Source organism: Phyllobates terribilis, unplaced genomic scaffold, assembly GCF_046119375.1.
Source record: "Phyllobates terribilis strain yellow unplaced genomic scaffold, ASM4611937v1 Scaffold_11__3_contigs__length_659146591, whole genome shotgun sequence".
Lineage (NCBI taxonomy): Eukaryota > Metazoa > Chordata > Amphibia > Anura > Dendrobatidae > Phyllobates > Phyllobates terribilis.
In genome coordinates, this window is record NW_027362771.1 from 419,724,355 (window position 1) to 419,748,929 (window position 24,575).

A 24,575-nucleotide genomic window follows, 5' to 3' on the forward strand; every position below is an offset into this window, starting at 1 on the left:
ATCAAGATGGCAATTCATTCACATCATGCTGCCCTATGCACTGTCATTGAATATGCCTCATTTTGCTAGCTGCCACCTTTCTTAAGACTTTATCCACACTCATTTACTTATTTTCATATTAAAGGGAACTTGTCTGGCGACTCATGGCAGTATTAATTCCAGCCTGGTATATTACTCTCTGAATCACTGCTGCTGCACATTGACAGTTCTCTTCTTCACGTGTACATAGAGAGAGACTTGTCAATCACCTGGAGCAGAAAGGTGCCCAGCTGCTACACACACAACAGACAGGCACACACACCACTCCTAACATGCACACACACCACTACTAACATGCACACACACCACTACTAACATGCACACACACCACTACTAACTTGCACACACACCACTACTAACATGCACACACACCACTACTAACATGCACACACACCACTCCTAACATGCACACACACCACTCCTAACATGCACACACACCACTACTAACATGCACACACACCACTCCTAACATGCACACACACCACTACTAACATGCACACACAGCACTCCTAACATGCACACACACCACTCCTAACATGCACACACAACAGACAGGCACACACACCACTACTAACATGCATACACACCACTCCTAACATGCACACACACCACTCCTAACATGCACACACACCACTACTAACATGCACACACACCACTCCTAACATGCACACACACCACTACTAACATGCACACACAGCACTCCTAACATGCACACACACCACTCCTAACATGCACACACAACAGACAGGCACACACACCACTACTAACATGCACACACACCACTCCTAACATGCACACACACCACTCCTAACATGCACACACACCACTACTAACATGCACACACACCACTCCTAACATGCACACACACCACTCCTAACATGCACACACACCACTCCTAACATGCACACACACCACTACTAACATGCACACACACCACTCCTAACATGCACACACAGCACTCCTAACGTGCACACACAGCACTCCTAACATGCACACACATCACTCCTAACATGCACACACACCACTCCTAACATGCACACACACCACTCCTAACATGCACAGACAACAGACAGGCACACACACCACTACTAACATGCACACACACCACTACTAACATGCACACACACCACTACTAACATGCACACACACCACTCCTAACATGCACACACAACAGACAGGCACACACACCACTCCTAACATGCACACACAACAGACAGGCACACACACCACTCCTAACATGCACACACAACAGACAGGCACACATGCACACTCATGGAGGTACGCTTATGTATGCACACTCACTACCCACATTCAGGCGTGCACACACATTTACTACTCGTTACATACTGGCACACACACGTGCACAGGGTGCATGTGTGCGTACCAGTGTGTAACTGATTGGATGCTTCATGTAATATTTCCACCATTCATGGCTCATGAACACATGAGATAACTGGAAGAAGAACTCTCTACAAGCTGTCGCTACCGAAAGGGATTCTATAGGAATTGCCTGACCTCTGTGCAGCTACAGGGCTTTAAAAATATAAATATACTCATTATAGTGTTACTCCCTAACTTCTGCTAACCTTTCTCAGCCGCCCTCAAGTGCCTAATAAATAAGACAGCATTGATTCAGATGGAAAAGAAAAGCATCCCTATAAGATACTGCAGTTGCAAATGGCCTCATAATGCAGAAAAGGAAAATCCTTTGTAATTTTAATATGCTGTCTGAATGGTTCTTGAATCATCTGTCCAGCAATCTAGTGCATATTTAGTAATTTGATATATAACGTATATTAAGAAAGGCAACAAGAATTTAAGGGGTTGTCCAGCAAAATCAGGTTTTGACCTATTTTTTGAATAGGTGATCGGTGGGTCACCTTCTATTGGAACCCATAACCGTTGGCAGATCAGGCAACTTTTATCCTTGATACAAAATGGAGCGCAAGGTCGGACGCCCGATTCATTCTTTAAGGGGCTGAACACAGCACTCGCCAGCCAAATAGGGAATGAATGCAGCAACTTACACGTATGTGCACTGCCATTCCATTCTAACGGGGATAAAAGTTCCCCGTTCTGCTTATCAATGCAGATCCTAGTGGTCGGACCCCAACAATATCCTGTAAATACTTGATAACTTCATTTCGCCGGACATCCCCCTTTAAGCATTACAATTGAAATTTCTGTAAAGCAGAGATTTTTATTCTCTCATTGCTCTGGTGGAAGACATGGTGGTTGCCCCCTTGTCATGGTTACATTCCAGCATGTTAAAGGTCATTACATGGATCTTCCATGACCATTGCCATTAACATAGGTATAAATTTTTGTATTATGGGAAAAAAATAAGCAAATAGAGTAGGAATGTATAAACTTTCTATGGATGGTGCCTTGGTTGTAATATGACATGGAATAATATAAAAGTGTCGCATTCCCTTCCACTGTCATACCAGCCATATGCGATAGTTTAAAGTGAACCCATAAAATACAGGCACAGAATGTGTTTCTGTGAAGATAGTTATAGATGCCTAATTTTTTTTTTTTATGGTATGTATCAGTGGCATATCCGCTATAGAGGTAGAAGATGTGATGACCATGGTGCCCGTGATGCCTGCACTAACCTGCTTCCTTTATCTTGCCATGGCGCTGTCATTGTGGCTACATGAAGTTACCACTAGGGGGAGCTCACTGTATAAATCCATATACATTTAGCTCCTCCAATTGGTGGCTGCCTGCAACCAGAATTACAGATTTATCAAGTCAGAAAACAGAGTTTACAGTAAAATACATAATAAAGACGTAGTGCATTTGGAAGAAATTGGGGCCGGAGTTTTGCTATGGGAAATATGATTTTTGGTAAATATTGTCCTTTCTTGCCATGTCTACTACCAGTCATTTTGCTCAGCTGTCGATACAGTCAGTAACTATGTAGTCTATGCTCTTCCCCATCAATATCACTTACGTGATAATAATTCTTTTCATCCTAGTTCTCGCAAGACTTGTATAAAGATCTACTGATTCAAGCCAATATGAAAGATCTTTATTATCCCTCCTTTATATGAAGCTAGAGCTCAAAGACTTGAATTCTTTATTGACCCTTTTTATGTTACAGATTAATCAGCATTCCTTACACTTACTACATCTGGCAGACACATAATGAACAGGTCATAGTATTCCGATATCACAAGCCAGAAGTAGGAAATTCTAGAACAGTTGTAAAACTGCGATCAAGTGTAGAAATCCTCTTCAATATTTTCGTCTAGTTGAGCGAGACTGATGGGGCAGAAGATGTGATGACTGTCATCATTTTCAGGCTGGGAGGCATATAACAAGTTTCATGTTCCCTGCGGGTTCGGTTATTATAGAGTTTAACGTCTTGTATATAATATGGGTCTGTAACGTGTCCAAGTATCGAGGAAAGTCTCAACCATACCCTGGCAACAGACGTCTACCTCCTTCCTCAGCCAGAAGTCAAAAAGGGTTCTTTTTAATAATGATTCAGGAAATTGTTTCATATTGAACCTGAAGGAAGATTTCATGTTGGTTTCACAATCATTTCTCAGGTTTTTCCGTAGACATATTCCTTTTAAATCTTGGTAATAAACTCTGAATGTTTCCTTCTTTTATGTCTTTGCTTTGAGATCCTTGAGAAATGTGCAGTGGTTTATGACATGACAGTGAGTATCTGCGTTCTGGAGCAGAAAAATTATACAATTTTGTTATCCATTGCCATATAAAATAGCTAATGGATCTTGCTTATTCATTGACCTTCAAGTTTTTATTTTTACACAGTAGCCTTTGTAATCCATCACTTCTATGTATCTATTATAGTCATCTGCAAGAAAAATGTCCTACAGTGTAGTATTTTAGCAAATGTTGTGTAAAAATAGTATTATTTTTGCAGTGTGAACTCACTCTGTTGTTTCATACTCCATACAAAATCAGGTCTTTTTGTTGAGTTTTTTTAGAGTGGAAACTGAGCAGAAAAACCCAAGTTTTTGAGGAGTTTTGCATTTTTGAGGGGGATTTCTGTTCCAGAAACACCTAAAAAAAAAACCTCTGTGTGCACACACCCTAAATGGCCTTTTCCAAAGCATTCTTCGTGCCCTCTGAAAAAAAAAATTCCACAAGCTACACAACTTTTTAATATTATAGGGAAGAGTAAGTAAGGGTATGTGCACACAACGTCTTTGGCAAGCAGATTCCTCCTGGAATCCACCTGAAAAAGCGTTAACAATTGCCAAAAAGAATGAACATGTACACACCAATGTCAAAATAACTTACTGTGGGTATGTCCCATCTTTTGTAACTTCTTTTAACCGCTTCTGGCTTCAAAGACCGTGTTAAAAGAAGTGACCGCTCCATTCTTTTGACGACTTCCGCTTGGAAGCCGCTACCATGTTATATATGAAATTTAAAAAAAAAAGCTGGCAGTAAGGACACCGCAAAACATGTCCAAAGAAATATCAGAAAAGACTCTCCATTAAAATCACTGCCAGTCTGCAGCTGTGTCTGTTAAAAAACAGATGCTGTGTGTACATGCACTAACAGATTCAGGTCAGTCTCTTGACGCTTGAAGCATAAAACACTTCTATGCATTATTTAGACAGCTCTTATATTCAGCAGGAGCTGTGTAATGCTTCATTTTTCCCTTGATTGCCAGGAATGCAAATACTGGCCGTATCTTTGCCCTTTGGGATATTTATAACAACCCCTTAATATATATAATAACTCACTTCTCTGACCTAGTTTACCATGGATCCAAGCAATAACCCTTCTCCGGATGTTACTTTAAACCCATTACTACTCTGGTGAATGGAAATGATCGAAGCTTTTAAAATTCTAATTTACCAGGTTTTGAAAATTTTTCCCAAAATGATCGATTTGCAGTGAAGAAATTCTTGTGAATCACAGGTACTCCAATTGCCATAAAAAGGTTTCCTAGGACTGCATCTAACCCCTTTCAATCCCTTTAATGTAAACACAGCCTTAGTAATGTCAAAGTGAGATCACCATAAAAATGGATATTACCTGGTAGTAACTAACAGCCAATTAAATAACACAGTGCACTGATGGACTTTTTATGTTTTTTTTTTTCATTTAAAAACATGGTCAAAAAATTATCCCTTACAACCATTTGTGAACAGGCGGACTTTTATGGGCTGAACACTGACTCAAAATGATGTTGTTGCTGTTAGAGGTAACATCATGGTGCTATGACTGAAACAAGTGATGTGCCCTATATTCTATAATGCCCTTTGCTTCCTTCCCAATAATTTGCTTGCCAGAGGCAAAGGAGTCCAATTGTGGTCTGTGTTTATTAGTACAACTTCAATGTTTTATGGCCTTCTCTTCATATCTCTATTGCTGAGCTGTGAGCTCTGACATCCTTTCGCTATCCTAAATCACCCAAAAAGGATACTTCATTCCATTTTTCACAGGCTAGTCCCATGTGTTTGCACTATACCTTGTGATATGGCAGCTGTAAAGCTATGGGGAAGCCTGCGCAGTCGCACCTGAGATCATCTGAGATTTCAGTGACTGATGCAATCTTCTGCAGTGTGTAAAATGGTGATGGGCATATTTTTAGTGATTTATGTGAATCAAAATTGAAAATTGCTCACATTTTTTGGAATCTGTGAATTTAATAAAATTTTAATCAAATTCGATTTCGAATCGATTCGATCTCTACTGGCTAATTTTCTGACACTGTACAGTAGTATTTTTTTTTTGCTGCTGTTTCGTATTACCCAGTCCAGGTCCAGGCATAACTACACCACTCATCAAATAGAAAGGTTTGGAATATTGAATATTAATTTACAAAATGGGTCATTTGTAACAAGTGAAAGTGATGTCTATGTGATTGATCCATCACAGTTGTTTAGCATAGAACATATGAACTTTTGGCCGTAAAGAGCGTTTACTTTGTTAGTTTGCTTCAGCTAATCATGTCATTAGATAAGCACATGAAACTAATGAATAGAATGAAGCTTAGCTTTAAGACCATATCAATTCTGGAAAACTGGTACAGTATAGTAAAGTATAGCAAGTATGGGAAGCATCGTAAATACAGTAAATGCCTCCACCGTCTCTCTTGATACTTCGTAAAATAACATGCCGTCACAATAAATGGAGTCAGGAGAAACTATGCATTAAAGTGGAAATTCAACAGGACACGTATTTAGACTACAGTTCCAATTCAGTTATCGTTTTCTTCCATTTCCTATGCATTTCATACCATGTGTATGATTTATTTCAGTTTTAGTTATATTGTTACAGAATACTGTGCAGCCACAAAGGATCATTCACTACTATTTACAATGTAGTAAAACATGGACCTTGATTATTTCAAAGCAACATAGGGACGGAAGCGAAGGTTGAAATATACTGAGATATTTTATAAAAGGTAATCTAAAACAGATGGTAATACAATTACAGAAGCTAGACATGCAGAGATTCATTTAGCAGAAAGATGCACAGGTTCATTGGAAAGTTTACTAAGGCAATTCCGGAGGCCCCGGCGAGGTGCGGGAGAACATAAAGGCTTCCTCCTAGTGTCCTCGTACTGCTTGCAGGTTTTTTTTATAACTGTCGTAAATGATCTGAAAGAAAACGGAGTAAATGATCTGAGAGAAATCATACACAGTCATTGGCATCATCATCAGCACAAAACACGATAAACAGCGAGTAACAGAATTGACCAGGAACAGAAGAACCTGAACAGGTTAATAGATTGTAGTGATAATCATATTGTTATTTATTAAACCAATAATAGCATATTAAAAAGTAAAATATATCTAAAAAGCTGAAACAGAATATGCAATTTTCCATAGGATTAAAGGGGTATTCCCATCCCCGAGATCCTATCCCAATATGTAGTAGGGGTAATAATAATATTAGCAAATACCTACAATTAAAAATGTAGAATAGTTTTTTTGAATCGCTATGCCACTTGTATTGCCTGCACATGAGGTAAGTGGCATAGCGAATCAAAAATACTATACTACATTTCTAATTTAAGGTATTTGCTAATATTATTATTATTACACCTGCTACATATTGGGATAGGATCTTGGAGATGGGAATACCCCTTTAAGCTTTATTAACCTTCAAACAGAAAGTCCATGTAAAGAATATGGCCATTTTACTGAAGAGAATGCACTTTTTCTCTGTCTTGACTAAAAAGTATTTTCGCTATAGTGTTTCCTAAAACATTTTGGACTGTTATGATTCCGCAGGCTTTGTGTATGTTTCATACTATTTAGCAGACTGCAGAATGAGTTAAAAGGGGTATTCATGAGTTTGAAAGTTATCACCTATCCATGGTTTTCCATCAATGGGATTTGACCACTAGGACCCCAAGTGATCCCGAGAACTGTGGCTCAGAAGAGCCCAGTGTGAAGAAGTGGTGGTTGTTCATACACACCGCCACTCTCTTCATTCTAATGGGAGTGCCAAACACCAGACGAGCGCAGTACTCAGCAATCTCCAACAATCCCATTAAGAGTGAATGGAAGAACAGCAGGCATGATAAACCACCACATCGTGGGGCTCTTCAAAGACTGGTTCTCGGGATCACTGGGGCCTTAGCTGTCAGACCCCCAGAGACCAATGATAAGGAATACATTTCAAACTTGAGAGTGCCCCTTTAACAGTGAATTCATCAGGGAGCTTCTTGTGACAGCAGGCATTATGTCCTAAGTTACATGGAAAGGCTCTGTAAATAGTCGATATTAACTTGTAGGGTTGCTTCTTCCTATATGTGGCACCTGACACCCTGTTCTCTTCCTCTTAAAAGAGGCTATTAGCATATTTTATTCTCCAGGGGAACTATTGATAGCTTATAAATATCCTTATGGCAGTTTGCCACACGTCTTAAAGAGAAACTCCACCCCTTAGAACTTTTATTGAATGCCTCTCACCCAGCCAAAAGGTCCCTTACATTGCTCTGACGAGGAGCAAAAAGTATTTTGCTTTTGGAGAAGAATCTGGTTTAGCTTACAGTAGACCCTAAGTAATGAGGCAAGGCTCCAATTTGCATATTTTATTTCCTATAAGTATTAAACTTAACCCCTTAGAGAGCAAGTTTATAGCCATTATCACTCTTCCTCTGACTTATCTTTCACCTGCTAATAAATCAGCTTAGAACACGCATGTCAAACTCTGGCCCTCAGGGTGATTATATTTGGCCTGGAGGACTATGTGGGGCCCATTATTCTGAATGGAGGACTATGTGGGGCCATTATTCTGTATGGAGGACTATGTGGGACCATTATACTGTATGGAGCACTATGTAGGGTCCATTATACTGTATGGAGGACTATGTGGAGCCCATTATTCTGTATGGAGCACTATGTAGGGTCCATTATACTATATGGATGACTATGTGGGGCCATTATACTGTATGGAGGACTATGTGGGGCCCATTATCTGTATGGAGGACTATGTGGGGCCCATTATCTGTATGGAGGACTATGTGGTGCCCATTATTCTGTATGGAGGACTATGTGGGGCCCATTATACTGTATGGAGGACTATGTGGTGCCCATTATTCTGTATGGAAGGTTATGTGGGGCCTATTATTCTGTATGGATGACTATGTGGGGCCATTATTCTGCATGGAGGACTATGTGGGGCCTATTATTCTGCATGGAGGACTATGTGGGGCCCATTATTCTGTATGGAGGACTATGTGGGGCCATTATACTGTATGGAGGACTATGTGGGGCCCATTATACTGTATGGAGGACTATGTGGGGCCCATTATTCTGAATGGAGGACTATGTGGGGCCATTATTCTGTATGGAGGACTATGTGGGACCATTATACTGTATGGAGCACTATGTAGGGTCCATTATACTGTATGGAGGACTATGTGGAGCCCATTATTCTGTATGGAGCACTATGTAGGGTCCATTATACTATATGGATGACTATGTGGGGCCATTATACTGTATGGAGGACTATGTGGGGCCCATTATCTGTATGGAGGACTATGTGGGGCCCATTATCTGTATGGAGGACTATGTGGTGCCCATTATTCTGTATGGAGGACTATGTGGGGCCCATTATACTGTATGGAGGACTATGTGGTGCCCATTATTCTGTATGGAAGGTTATGTGGGGCCTATTATTCTGTATGGATGACTATGTGGGGCCATTATTCTGCATGGAGGACTATGTGGGGCCTATTATTCTGCATGGAGGACTATGTGGGGCCCATTATTCTGTATGGAGGACTATGTGGGGCCATTATACTGTATGGAGGACTATGTGGGGCCCATTATCTGTATGGAGGGCTGTTAATAGATATCAAGGTTGGCCCACGACTTTGTTCAAGTTTTATATTTTGGCCCTCTCTGTATTGGAGTTTGACATCCCTGGCTTAGAAGATTGTTCTTGAGAAGAAAGAAAAGGGTTACAGACAATTTCAATGAAGGATTAAACTGTTAACCCATTACTCAGTCGGCCATGTACTATAGTACCTAAATACTGTAGAAGTCAAACTTTCCAACATTTTCGATGAAACTATATTGCAAAATGCGTTTGCACAAAAATACATGCATTTAGGAAAAAAATTCCCTCAACGGTGTACATATTATGCAAATGGCCTCAATTAGCTCACCTGCCCGATATGTGGCAATTTCACTCTAATCCATAGCAATCCACAGTTTCAGCCAGCACTTTTTCCTTTAGTATAAAAAATCACCTCAGCCAAGAAGCTGAGACTAAGGACCGCTAAAGGTCAGAAATGTATTACCGGTACTTGTGTTAATCTATGCCATTTTTGCTGCCGATATTTGCATTTTTAAGCTACTTTTGAACCAACCTATCTTATTCTGGAAGACTTTTCATAACAAGAGGATAATAAAGTCTTGCTTTTTTATACTAAAGAATCAAGTGCTGTCTCAAATTGTGTGCATAAGTGCCTAAATTCTGTAGTCAAACATCCCAAAGTTTTAGATGAAACCCTCTAGAAAAATTCTTTTTTAGCCACAAACACATGCATTTAGGAAAAATAGGTGTCCATAACCTTTAAAATGTACATCCATTTATACAGAAAAACCAATATAGTGAAGGACCCAGAAAAACAACATGTTTCTAAATCAGTTTACTTAACAATTTTACTCTCGATAGCAACACATGGTCTACAATGTCTCTAAGTTTCTGTCTCCAATTCTGTAGAGTGTAATTTGATTGTACAGTTCTGGAGCTAAAACCTAAAGACTTCATGGAGTATGAGCAGCCCGTGCTGCTATTTACAGCAAAATCACTAATGAAAGTGATTTAGAAACACAAATATTGTGCAGCCTCCTGCATAACTGTAGGTATGTATGCGTTAAAAAGTTTTAGAATACCATTCCCTCCCAATTCTTCAAAGGCTGGATCTTTGCCTCAAGATCTTTATAATTATTTGTTATTAGATGTTTCCAGATTGAAATCAGAAGTTTGGAACTACTCAATGACGCCAGGCATACATCATGCTTCAGACTAAAGGAATGTAACTGTATTAATTTAGTTTATTTTGCATTTCATGGATCTGATTCACATTTTGCACGCTTTAGTTTACCTTATTAAAATAATAAGAATTAGAGAATTTCCATGATATACTATATTATTCCATATAATATCCAATAGCTCATTCCACGTGGAAAAACGTCCTAAATGTTTTTCATCTTCTTCCATTTACGAATATATGGAAATTTGGATGGACATATTCTGAGGCTTACGTGTGGTCTTGGGACTTAAAAGGAGATAGAGACAGAGTGTGCCATATATGAAAGGACAAATTAAATAAAGGATATATAAAGGATACATATATACATTTATAATCCGCCTATCTAATAGTTACATTAGTAGAACAGCCTTGAGATGTTAAAAAGCTCTTAGTTAAGAAAAAAACATAAACTTCTCCAGGCCTAAGAACAATTCCCTTAATTAGGCACCTATTTGTCTGTACAAGCTTCCCCAGTGTTGAGAGATGTCTGTCACCTGGCATGTGTATAGTTGTATGGGTATTCCCATCTTAAAGATATTTGGATGTAAGGGGACCCCAAATCCCCATCATGTTGAGGCAAACGCTTGCACGGCCCTCTCCTTTAACTTCCGTAAGAATCCTAAAAGCAGTTAAGCAAACTCGAAGCTGTTATCAGTCTGTCTTAAGTACTGCCTAGATATGTTTTACCCCAATCTGGTCCTTACCATTCTACTCTCCTCTTTGTTTGCCTCCTATTTCTGGTATTTGCCACCTATTGAAGACTTAAAGGGAATATGTCACCAGGTTTTTACTACCCCATCTAAGAGCAGCATGATGTAGGGACTTAGCCCCTATAAAACTCATGCCTGTAGAATAGATTTCACTTCTTTATTTGTACAGAAAAATGGTTTCATTTCATATACAAATTAGGGCTGCTCAGTGTATCCTTGCACCATTCCACCCCCTTAGTCGACATGCTGCCCACCTCCCCAAAACTTGATTGACAGCGCTCACTTGCCCAGAGCGAGAGCAGCCTGAATTGAATTTCCGGTTCTGCGCATGCGCACTGATACTGCAGGAGCTAAATGCACACACAGTTTCAGTGCAGGCACATTCTCACCCCTTTTTCCTGTCACGCAGCGACTACTGTTTGATCCTGCGGGTGCTGCAGAGAGGAGAAAGGAATAAGACCATGATCGCACTCACACTGTGGTTGTGCACTCGTTTGGATCCTGCAATGTCTGTGCGGACATGCTGGTTCGGGATTTCAATTCAGGCAGCGCTCGCTTACCCAGAGCCATGGTGAGGTGTGTAGCATGTACTGTATGTGTATTGTGATAAGACTGAGAATTTCATGATAACAACAGAATTTATCACAAGGAAGAATTTAACAAAAGACATATCTAGTACAATATAATTACTATACACTTACCAAGCACATAAAATATGTAAAGAAGAGGGGTAGTCTACATGTATTGCACAATAATCCAGTAGGAGATTCTTATCTGTGCCATCTATGGATTTATACATAAACTGTTCCAGTCGTTCTTTTAAAAGGCGAGAATATCTCTCAATTCTGCGGTAATCCGTCTAGACATGAATAAATTGTACGTACAGTAGTAGGAAAAAATCTTCTACAGGAAGACAGTATGACAAGTGCTATCCTTTAATTGGCTATGATATGGCTGAAGCAATGTCTGCCCAGATAAGTGACAGTGACACATTTTCTCAAAACGGAGTCATCTTTAATGTTGGAAATTAACAATATTATGGATGTGAATTATATTTGAGGACCAGTGAACATCATCTATATATTTGTGAATTTATTAAACAGGTGGCATACAGGATCCTGGAGTCGGTGCTCAGCTACATGCGGGGTTGGGATACAGACAAGAGATGTCCACTGTTCTGGTCTGATTGACTCTAGCAATAATTCTCAACAAGAATGTGAAGGTAAAAAGCCATCAGCACTGCAGCCGTGTAATCAGATCGACTGCCCCCCAGCTTGGCACGCTGAAGACTGGCAACAGGTAATACCGTAGACTTGCCAACTTGCCAATGGCGATTCATTATTCAGATTTCTAAAATTGAATGATTTTCAATATAAGCGGATGTAGCATAAAAGCCTACAGTTTTGCAGTACTAGACAATGGTAGATGTACTGTATACAGTGCTCGGCATAAATGAGTACACCCCCAACAGATGTCAGAAAATCTTATGTTTCCTTTCAGAATCACTATTTTCTACGGGAAACCATATTACAAAATACTCCTGTAAATGTGAGCCACTGATTTCAAACAAGATTTCTTATTTTTCACACCCAAAAAAGTAATTTTCTTAACAAAATCATTCAAGGTCATATTGAAAAACTAAGTATACCCCATTGAAAGTCTTAGGAACAAAACTAAAGTTTAGACTACAAAATTATCATTAACAAGAATTCAACCACAGGTAAGTCTAATTATTCATTAAACAGGCGTCCAGGAAATAGTTGAAAACAGTTGACTATAAAATGGCGTTACTTAACAAAGAAAATGCCTTCCCGTTTCATGGTGTCAGAAATGGCACCCCATGGAAGAGAAATGTGTAACGCTAATGACAGCGTTCCTGCATGTTCCCTCTCCCTTCTCCCGGCAGGGACACCAACATACTCACTGCGGCCGCTCGGCGGTGTCTCTGTCCCCTGCAGGACTTTCTGGTCCCCTGGACCTGCGCACGCCTCCTAGTGGAGTGCCTAGTATGCATGCATGCTTCCCGGTTCTTAAAGCAGCAGTGCGCGTACTTTGGAAATAGCTGAGAGGCATCAGGTCATTACGCTGAAAAAAAAGAGCATGGATCACACCTCCACAAACATACAATGATCTAATGCCTCTCGGCAAAAATATATAAAACTGAACATGAGGTTCTTAGATTAACATTCTGATCAGACTGTATGAAGCCCACTGCCATGTCACTGCAAACCTCTTAGTGGGTCCTAACGTTTTCTGCCCTAAAGGAACGCCGCCAGGTGCCAACCACCGTCGCACCGACAATGCACCAGCAGGGCGGGTGGCCTGGTGCCTCACAGCACCCATGCTGTAAGACTGAGTCCCCATGAATCCGCCCCACAAGCACAAAATCACAGCAACAATGGCCAACACACTGCACCAACACCACATGAAAGGAGCATTGTAACTCACCTTCCTCAAGCTCTCAAGAGAGAGCAAAAATAGGCTAGACCCTCTTTGCAGTCTCCTGCTAATTAAAATCACCTGTGTCAAATGGGAGGAGCGCACATCTGAAAAAAAAGGACAGATCATGCAATATGCTGAAAAAAAAGAGAATGGACAGCACCTCCAAAAACATACAATGATCTAATGCCTCTCGGAAAAAATGTATAAAACTGAACATGAGGTTCTTAGTTTAACATTCTGTTCAGACTGTATGAAGCCCATTGCCACGTCACGGCAAACCTATTAGTGGATCCTAACGTTTCCTGCCCTAAAGGAGTGGCGCCATGCGCCAACCACCGTCACAGCGACAATGCACCAGGGCTACCCTTGGAGTGGTACCTGGTGGCCACCTGCAGCTCAAGCCTAACTCCAACATCAGAAGCTCTAGCGAAAATCAGGTGGCTGCTTAGCCACGCCCCTCCAAAGGTAAACCCGGACCGTGGTACAGTGGATCCATGATCCGCATGAGTGACAAAATGTTACAAGAGCCGTTTTCAACATGATAACACCAGGTCACATGTAGCTCATGTTACAGTGAGCAGCCTATGTGGCCTAAACATTCAAGAATGGGTTCTCCAGACTTGCCTCCCATGGTACACATCTGGTGCCTAATATCACAAGAGCTACATATAGGGTCAGCCATGGACTGCCCTTTTTAGGGCAAGAGTTTTTGGTTTTCCTAGGGAAGGTATATCTCCAACAGGACAAAATGGGGTATTCATTTATCCTGATGCCCTCCCTGGTCACCACAAAGGAGATGCCATGAACTAGTGAAGGACGCTGCTGATATACTCCACACAAAAGTTGGGTGACATAAAGCTATAAAAGGTGTTGTCCAGTCCAAACTGATAAGTCTGCAGTCACTCTGTGTGAAGGGTGACTGCAAACTTAAGAATCCCCTCAGCACACGCACTGTGCGCTGCGAGGATTCACCGGTTTCTGAGCTGGGACCGGAGGGCATGTATGGGTTATACATACTCCCAGCCAGGGCCTGACTATTGACACGGCTATCCAGTGGTCATGTATGACTATAGGGCGCAGCCTCGCTTCATACAAGTGTATTGCTGGCTTGTGAAATATATACTTTCCATGGTAATAAGATTATTCCCAGTGTATATGGTAACTTTCAGTGGAATACTTATTCATCTCTAACTTTAATTCCCTCACATTGGAGAGGGTTTATTTTGTCTATTTGGTTTTGTGCTTGCTTGGTGTGTTTTAGTGTCATAGTCACAGTGGCTCTTTATAAAGTTTGATATTAAAAGTTATATTTTAATATCCTGAATTGCTGTAATTATTGTAATTAGTGAATTAGTGCTGAAGGTTTATGGTCATTGGTTATGACCTCTTTGTCTGCTTTATACTGTATATGTGCAGTTATTTCTGCATGTGACATTAATATTCTATATTTAATAAATCAAGATGTTTTGAGTTTTTTCTCTAGTTTTTTAAACATTTGCATATCATTAACCAGTTTATTAAGCCTGCGATTTTTATGATTCCATTACTTTTGTTTTTTGGTTTGGCAGTTACAGTGTTGAGGAGAGTATATGTTCTGTATGGTGCAAAAGTTTTAAGCAGGTGTGGAAAAAATGCTGCAAAGTAAGAATGCTTTCAAAAATAGAAGTGTTCATAGTTTATTTTTATCAATTAATAAAATTCAAAGTGTATGAACAAAAGAGAAATCCAAATCAAATCAAGATTTGATGTGACCACCTTTTGCCTTCAAAGCAGCATCAATTCTTCAAGGTACACTTGCACACTGTTTTTGAAGGAACTTAGCAGGGAGATTGTTTCAAACATCTTGAAGAACTAACCACAGATCTTCTGTGTATGTAGATTTGTGCAAATCCTTTTGTCTCTTCATGTAATTCCAGACAGGCTCGATGATGTTGAGATCAAGGCTCTGTTGGGACCATATAAACTCTTCAAGGACTTCTTATTCTTCAGTACACGCAAGAAAGTTCTTAATGACATTGGTTGTATGTTTGGATCCGTTGTCTTGCTGCAGAATAAATTTGGAGTCAATCAGACACATCCCTGATTGTACTGCATGATGGTTAATTATAATTATCTGCCTATGTTTCTCAGCATTGACGACACTAAGAAATGGGTGACGTTGAGCACTGTGATTTTGTTTGGAAGGGAAAGGTTAGACACACCAAATATTGATTGGATTTAAATTTCCCTTTTTTTCATTCACTTTGCATTTTGTTAATTTGTATAAATAAACTTTGAACTATTTTTGAAAGTCTTCTTAATCTGCAGTATTTTTCCACACTTGCCTAAGACGTTTTTTTTATTTTGTGTCAAGTTAATAAACATTAATGTCGAAGCACCGTTGTTCATCTATACTGACTCATGACAGCACAAGGTTATTAGGTAACAAGATGAATCTGGCTACATACCATGCAATTCCTAAAAGGTATCCGAGCATGTGACCCTGCTCTGCGTAAAGATCTTGTTCTCTGTGTTGTCCAGTTGACATGCGCCATGCAATACCCTGTGACTGAAGTGATTCTGATGGCCTGAACAATGCTGTGCTTGTGTTCTCAGTGTTCTCGGACGTGTGGAGGAGGTGTCCAAAACCGCAAAGTGAGCTGCAAACAGTTGTTGGCAGATGGGAGCTTTATGAAGCTTTCAGAAGAGCTCTGCCAGATACAAAAGCCTGCGAGTCAGAAACATTGTGGGAAATTGGATTGTCCCCTGCAGTTAAGAACAGGCGAATGGTCTAAGGTCAGTCTGGTCTAAGATCATATGTATCAGTAGTGCCATCATAAACATCATGAAGGTCAAATGTATTAGATGTTTTTTCAGGGTTCACACCTTTAAATTTAAAGTCCAGCTTAAAAAGTCCTTTTTCCCAAGGTGATACTCAAGCCGTAGTTTATATAGCAGGTGTATTCCTTCTAGATAAATTAGAATTCAAAATAGTGCCACTAACAATCGGATAATAACACCGACTCATTACCTGCATAAGGCTCATTTTTAAAACTATGTTTACTCTGAGAAGCTGCAGCACTTCAGAAAAAAAACTTGCTCTCTGTTATGAAGGAGCCTTAAAGGGTATTTCCAGGACTTTATGGAAAAACAAAAAATGTGCCGAAGCACTAACAGGCAGGCAATTGCAACTTACCTGCCTATTGTGCATGGAGCCGTTCTTCCCCGGCACAGAGTGGTCACAGACCGAATGCAGAGAGGGAAAGTTCGCGGTGTATGCCGGGCTGTGACATGCGGTGAAACGCCACCCGCAGCCATCAATCAAGGGGGTGCGCATCACTGGGTCACACCCGGCTGCAGCCAGAACTTGATGTGACATCAGCGGATGTCAGAGCCGGCTCATGTGAAGCCCAGTGAGTGGTCAGTGATAGCGCCGCTCACAGGCAAGAATGACAATTCAAGGTAATTACAAAAACAGTTATCTCCACCGTTTAATTCGATGGGGGCATTATGTGTTGTAGAGGACAACCTCTTCAACAACTGTGTGTTACCAGTTGTGGATGTCTCCCTCCATTTCTCACATTATCCAATCAGTGAGACACTGTCAGATTGTTTAGGGACACACCTTTTTGACAAGGGAAATGATTATTAGAAATACACAGGAGGACCAGCAGAGGAACAGCACAACACAGTGTTCTGTAAAAAGATGTTTCAGAATAGTTATTAACCATGAAATAAAAGTATCTACTAAAACAGATTATTAGGAAGCTCTGCGTTTGGTCCTCTTTACATAAAACCAATTGACTTTAAATCAATGGTGTCAACAAGCTGACCAAATGTTTCCGAAAGAAATATAATATAGGCTGAATCTCAAAATCAGTACAAACTAAATAATTCAATGAACTTACAAAGTACTTTTTTGTAAATATTATTTCACCTCTCCATTGTGGAGATACCAGCAATCAAAGTATTTAGCACCTAATGAGTTAGTTTTTAAGTTCAAATGGCTATTATTAGATAGTTTTCACTGTGGGCATTCACTTCTTCTCCCTGCATGATTCTTATATATCAAGAGGGTAACTAAGTTTAGCTTTGACACATTACAATCCCTTCTATCAGCTCTCCTCTTCTCATAGCACTGTCAGCTCTGTAGTACTGCCCTTCCCCCACACTGCCTATCCAGAGATGTGAGCTCAAAGTGTCAGTTTTACACTAATATCTGTTGTGCTCAACTTGTATTCACACTGCAGGTATCATTACATCTCACAAAGGAGTAGTCCAGAACAGGCAGGTTACTGTTGTCTGAAATGTATTGATAGCCCTGATCTCACTACAGAGTGATTACAAGTTACTTGAGTAAAACAGACAAAAGTGTGATTACTGACAAACTCATCATCAGGAGAGCTGATAGAAGGGTTTGTAATGTGACACAGCTAAACTCAGCTTTGCTAGCTCTCTCCCCCCCCCCCCCCCCCACACACACACAATGACTCATGCAGAATATTACAGTTTAGCAACTTGCCTATTCTGGGTTAATCGTGTGTGAGAAGTAATGACAGCCTGCTCTCACTACACACCTATTAGAAGTTGCTAGAGCACAACATTCATAAGTGTAATTGCACTCAGTAATCAGAAAAGTTGAAAGGAGGGTTTATAATGTGACAAAGCTAAACTCAGCAGTGCTCCACTCTGACTCAGGCAGGAGATTATACCGAAAGATAAGAGCTGTATCATTAAATCTTACACACTGAGAAATGTTCTCTAAACTATTGTGGGGGTGGTGTTTTTTCCTTTGAGTGTTGCTACCTGCTTATGATTAGTGCGTATCATACAGGCAGAAGTACATGCTGTTATGAATGTGACAGACTCACACACAGGTAACAGAAATAAAGAAGACCTATTACAGAGAGAAGCCACACCCACTCCTTACTGGCCCCTGTGCAGACTAGACAATCCCTAGTCACACAACTAAAAACACCACCTCGAACCAGACTCCCTAGAAGCCTGTAGAGGTGTTTCTCGTACCTCCTGAGGAGCCAGAGGGGAGGCCACTATACTCTACTAACAAGGGGAGAGGAAAGTGTGTAGGTGGACACTAAGAACCAGGGTGAGAAAGCTTAAAGCACGTTCATAAAGGGGAGAGAGGGAAGACTAAGGAGAACCAAAAATGAATGAAAAAATAACCTCCCAGAACCCTAACTGTCATCAAAGGAAAAGGTACTGGAAGGTAGACAAACAGACACTCAGCAGGAATACAAACGGTGTTTGCCTAGCAGGGAAAATCCTGTAACTGAGGGGCTAGAACTCCACCTAGAAGTATAGCCAACAAGGATGTGCAATGTAAGGTGAACATATAAAACCCCACCCAGAATGCGATAGGGCAAACCAAAAAGGGAAAATGAGAAGCACTTGGAGAGGAGCAAACCAAGAATGGAAAACAAAGACAATAGAAACCATTAGCATTTGGACAGGGAAGAAAAGGCAATAGCTGCAACAGGTCACCGGATTGAATCCCCAAACCAAGCCCGTTACACCAGCTCCCAGTGAACGCTATCTGGTAAAAAAAAATGTTTAAATGCAAGTGGGTGTTAACTCATTAGGTACCAAATACTTTGATTGCAAATATCTCCGCAGCGGAAAGGCCAATTTTAACCTAAAAAGTTTTATTCTGCTCTGCAGCCTTTTTACTTCATGTCTCCAGTTCAACATGAAAAAATTCATGAAAGGTCCTCTTTAAGGGGACTTGAAGCTTAACGCATGAAGTGAATTTTAGACTTATGGTTTTATGTTTGTGGATGTAGTGCTCTTCAAGATGTGGTGTTGGAGTCCAGAGAAGGACACTACTTTGTCAGAAGATAACAGCTAAAGGGCAAGTAGTCATTGTTAATGGGTCACTGTGTCATGGACTTCCCACCCCAGCTCTTGTCAGAATGTGTCGTGTAAGTGCATGCCACAGTAAGTATTGTAAAGCTGATTCTTCTAAATCCTGAACTTGAATTGCTGTCTGTTTTTACATAGAGAAGAATGTTCCAATAATGACTTGTAATATTTTATCCAAACCCATGGTTGCTAAAGAACTGGGATGAGAACACACCTGAGGTTCTGAAGGATGTACTTGGTAATGTCTAACTTGACCAATAATGAAACTATGTGTAATTTATCTTATAACATGAACATACACTAATATTTCTATTTTTGACCTTCTGTTAACACATATATTATGCTAATAGAAGGATATGAAATCTTTTATCTATATTTTGGATTGGTGCAGCCTTTCTTATAGATTGTAGAGCTCTACTGTTCCCAAAATGACAGTTGATGGAGACGCATGTGACCAGATCGGTCCATCAGCCCCCATCAAAAACAGTTCACATTGGAAAACTATTTTCCAGTTGGATGAGGCTGATGGAAGATTGCACTTACAAGTACAGAAGGAAAACCTGTGAAAAATATATATGTTAGTACATGCCACCAAATCATGTCCTCAACAGATTTATTAAATGACCGTATTACAGCTCTGTTTTATTACACTTTAATAGAGCTTCCATAGAATTGCATTTCATGTTGGCACGAGTTTCTTTTGTCAGATTTCATATACTCTATTTCATGCATTTGTTACCATTGGAGAATATCTTGTATGTACCCCACAGAGACTACATGGAAGCCAGGTGACTTTATTGCTCCATTTGCATAGGTTCTTGCAGGAATTACCCTTAAATATTTTCATGGCTTTTAGTGTAACTGATCATGGTCTAGATCCCAAAATGTAATCGTTTTATCTTTAAATGTGTAAGCAGTGACATAGGTTTTCTTCTCAATTTTTTTTTTGTTTTCATCCATTAATTATTTTGGAGAATATAAAGTCACTTACCAATAAATAAATCTGTTATGGTCCTAATGAGGAAAATTAACACAGGTTGGTTTTGGAGATTAATGAATACAACAATTTAATTACCAATACTTAAATTATACCTTAATGGTTTCATATTCCTTGGATTAAAAAATATTCCTTTTAGTGTTGCCATCCGACTGTTCAAGAATTAATTAATTATGATGACTATAACACTGCACTTTTTTATTCTTAGATCTGTGCCAAGAACATTCTTAGAATTCCACTGGGTTTTTAAATGTGCTGCAGTCTCTGTTAGTTGGCATTTCAGTCTGCCAGCCAGCTGTAATGAAGCACAAAATGACCTATTTGTAGGTGACAATGACTTGTTTCTACTGTGGTATAACAGTGCCCCTTGTGTGAACTCCTGGTCTTGCATTCTTATGTGTTTCCATGATGTACAGGTATGCCTGTAACACCCTTTTTCACCTTGGAAATGTTTTTAAATTGTAATATCACACAACATTTAATGGGTTGTCAGGACAAAATAAAACTATGCCCAAGATATCAAACTCTGTCATACTCACATGGATCAAGCACAGGATGCTCCATGGTCTGCACTGAGATGGTGATTTCACTGATCCACCAGTTGCTAGACCTCTGCAGCTGTTCTCATTTATCTCCGGATTGTTTCCTACAACCCTTTGCTATCTCCAATAACATCTATTACCTCTTGCTGTTCCTCCTCGTGCTCCTTCGGCCACTGGTTTCCATCAGTGCTACACCAGTATCATAAGAGGAAACAATCTAGAGATAAATGAGAACAGTCTGGGTAAGAAAGTTCAGGAGCCAGAGACTGGAATTAGACTAACAGCTAGACTCAATACTCAAGCAATGATTGAGAGATTCATGTGGCTTTAAGTAGGCACAAACAGGTAACAAGATGGATTCCACAGATTCAGAATCTGCATTCTTAGTAAAGGTTAATTTTAGAACACAACAGCAGCCTCCAGTGGTAAGGAGTGGGATTGTAGCACAATTATTAAGATGAACAATAGCAGCCACTAGTGGTCAAAAAGGACAACAGGAATCCTGACAATTATATAGCACTGTGTACTTACAATTGCTCATTTGGCCTTTCTACCCAGATAATTCTTCTCTTTTCTCTGCTGTATGTAGAAACAGGAAGTGTATTGTCCCTGCATAAATCATCATCCTCTTCAACTCCTGACCCAGCTGCTCCCTCCTCCCACCTGCCAGGGACTTTTGCAGTGACTTATGACTCACAAAGAGAAAATGTACTTTCTGTTTGTACATAGAGATTAGAAGGATTCAGCTAGTCAGTTTTTAATCATGTGAAGTCATAGACCTAATGGAAAACAGAAGAATTAGCTGGGTAGAAAGGCAAAATGAGCAATTGTAAGAACACAGTGCTATATAATACGATGATTGCAATATATTGATGATTAAAATTTTGATGGGAGGAGTGCTTCTTTAATATGAATTTATCATCATCATTAGCAATGTAACTTATAAAAAACACTAGCAAACTGGTTATGTATTAATTTATGATTCATAGTTAAAGATATTTCCTTCAGTAGGAAAAGAAAGTACACCTTTTGCTGGCATACCATTGAGGACAATGGTTAAGAACATATCTTAGGTTATTTAAGAAAACATTGACCAGGTAAAGCAGTTTTCTTTGCTTAGTGTACACAGATAAAGACTGACCTTGAGGGAACATAGCAACAAACACTCAAACTTACAGTGTCCATTTTAGGACATGATCAGATATCAAAATCAAACATCAAAATGATGTCATGTTTGAGGCTAAATACCCTGTCTGAGAACTGATTCTGACAAGTGATTTTGACGAGTGATTTTGACGGATGATTTTGATGAGTGATTCTGACGAGTGATTCTGACGAGTGATTCTGGCGAGTGATTCTGACGAATGATTCTGACGAGTGATTCTGACGAATGATTTTGACAGGTGATTCTGACGAATGATTTTGACGAGTGATTCTGACGAATGATTCTGATGAATGATTTTGACGAGTGATTTTAATGAGTGATACTGACTAGTGATTCTGACGAGTGATTCTGACGAGTGATTCTGACGAATGATTCTGACGAATGATTTTGACAAGTGATTCTGACGAATGATTCTTGTTATGTTCTGCTACCAAAGCTAAGGAAAGAGAGGAGATCTGTCCCTACTATAAGACTCAGCTGAATCCCTACGATGTAACAGGGAACCTGATCCTGCGATCAGACCTGCTAAAGTCCTAATCTAGTCTGTACGGAGACCTATAGATGTGAGGAGGGAATCCCTACAAGTACTAAGGACTGGGAGGAATATGGGACACCTCCTAACAGAAATAGTAGCAGACAGACGAACAAACAAAATAGATAGAACATAGAGGTCCGTAGACCAAGCAAACTAACAGAGTTAGATACAGAGCACAGGCTAGCTAGAAAGTAGATATACAATGAAGTCCAGCAAAGCCAGAAGGGCGGAGCAGGATTAAATAGGCCAACAAGGTCATGTGACCAGCAAAGGAAAAAAAACCTAACAGCAAGGTTCTAACAGTACCCCCCCTTCTAAGAGGATCCTCCGGATCCCCTAGGACCAGGCTTATCAGGAAATCTCCTGTGAAACGCTCTGATAAGTCTGGACGCGGAAACATCATCTGACCTCACCCAAGAGTTATCCTCGGCTCCGAAACCTTTCCAGGCCACAAGATACTGCAAACTACCTCTATACCGTCTAGAGTCAAGGATGCGAGAAATTTCATATTCCCCGTCCTCCACCACCGGAGGAACAGAGGCAGAGGCGTCACCATCCGACACAACAGCTTTTTTTAACAGAGAGACATGAAAGACCGGATTAATTCTCCAGGAGGTAGGAACCTCCAACCTAACAGCAGATTGGTTGACAACCTGAAGCACCTTAAAGGGCCCTACAAACTTGGGACCCAATTTCTTAGAAGGAATCCTCAACCGCAGATTCCTAGAGGACAACCAAACCATGTCACCAACAGCGAACAAAACCTCCTGTCGTTTCCTATCAAAGTAGTCTTTAGATTTTCTGTTGGCCTCCTGAAGATTACCACGCACATCCGTCCAAACTCTTTCCAAATCACCGGAAAAATTCTCCTCCTCAGGCACGGCAGATCCCAACTTGGAGAACGACCCAAACGACGGATGTCTCCCAGAACAACAAAAAAAAGGCGAACAACCAGCAGAAGAAGATGTATGATTGTTCAGAGCAAATTCGGCAAGTGGCAGAAACTCAGACCACCCCTCTTGATTGTCTGCCACAAAACAACGCAAGAACTGCTCAACATCCTGGTTTTTCCTTTCTGTCTGGCCATTAGATTCAGGATGATATCCGGACGAAAACGACAAATGAATTCCCAACCTGTCACAAAAGGCACGCCAAAAACGAGCCACGAACTGAGGACCCCTATCAGAAACAATGTCAGTAGGAACGCCATGAAGTCTGACAATTTCCTTGACAAAGGCCTTAGCGAGAGTTTTAGCGCAGGGCAGTTTGACGAAGGGAACCAAGTGACACATCTTGCTAAAACGGTCCACGACCACCCAGATGACAGTAAAACCCTCAGAGGAGGGAAGGTCAGTTATAAAGTCCATAGCCAAATGTGTCCAAGGAGCACTGGGGACCTCCAAAGGACAAAGCAACCCCGCAGCAGGAGTATGTGAGGACTTAGATCTAGCACATATAGTACATTGGCGCACCCACTTAATGACTTCCTTCTGCCATCCAGGCCACCAAAAACTGCGACCCACCAGTCTCTTGGTCTCAGAGATTCCGGGATGACCTGCCAACCGAGATTCGTGACACTCAACAAACAAATCTCTCCTAAAGGTCCCAGGCACAAACAACCTCCCATGAGGAGTGTTAGATGGGGCATTCTCCTGAGCTTTAAGAATCTCATCTTCCAAAACGGAGTCTAAAGCAGCTATCACAACACCTTCTTGTAAAATGTTTTCCTCTTTCTCAGCACCGACTATGGGAGAAAAACTGCGAGACAAGGCATCCGCCTTAACATTCTTA

At 40.5% G+C, this 24,575-nt stretch overlaps 1 protein-coding gene across 1 annotated transcript in view; it reads left to right on the forward strand.

The window, feature by feature from the left end:
• Positions 1 to 24,575, forward strand: part of ADAMTSL3 (ADAMTS like 3) — a 676,817-nt gene that overhangs the window by 547,826 nt on the left and 104,416 nt on the right. The window contains exons 18-20 of the mRNA XM_073653131.1: positions 12,348 to 12,543; positions 16,282 to 16,461; positions 19,467 to 19,620. Of these exons, the coding sequence (XP_073509232.1) occupies positions 12,348 to 12,543; positions 16,282 to 16,461; positions 19,467 to 19,620 (530 nt within the window). The remainder of the gene's footprint in view (positions 1 to 12,347; positions 12,544 to 16,281; positions 16,462 to 19,466; positions 19,621 to 24,575) is intronic.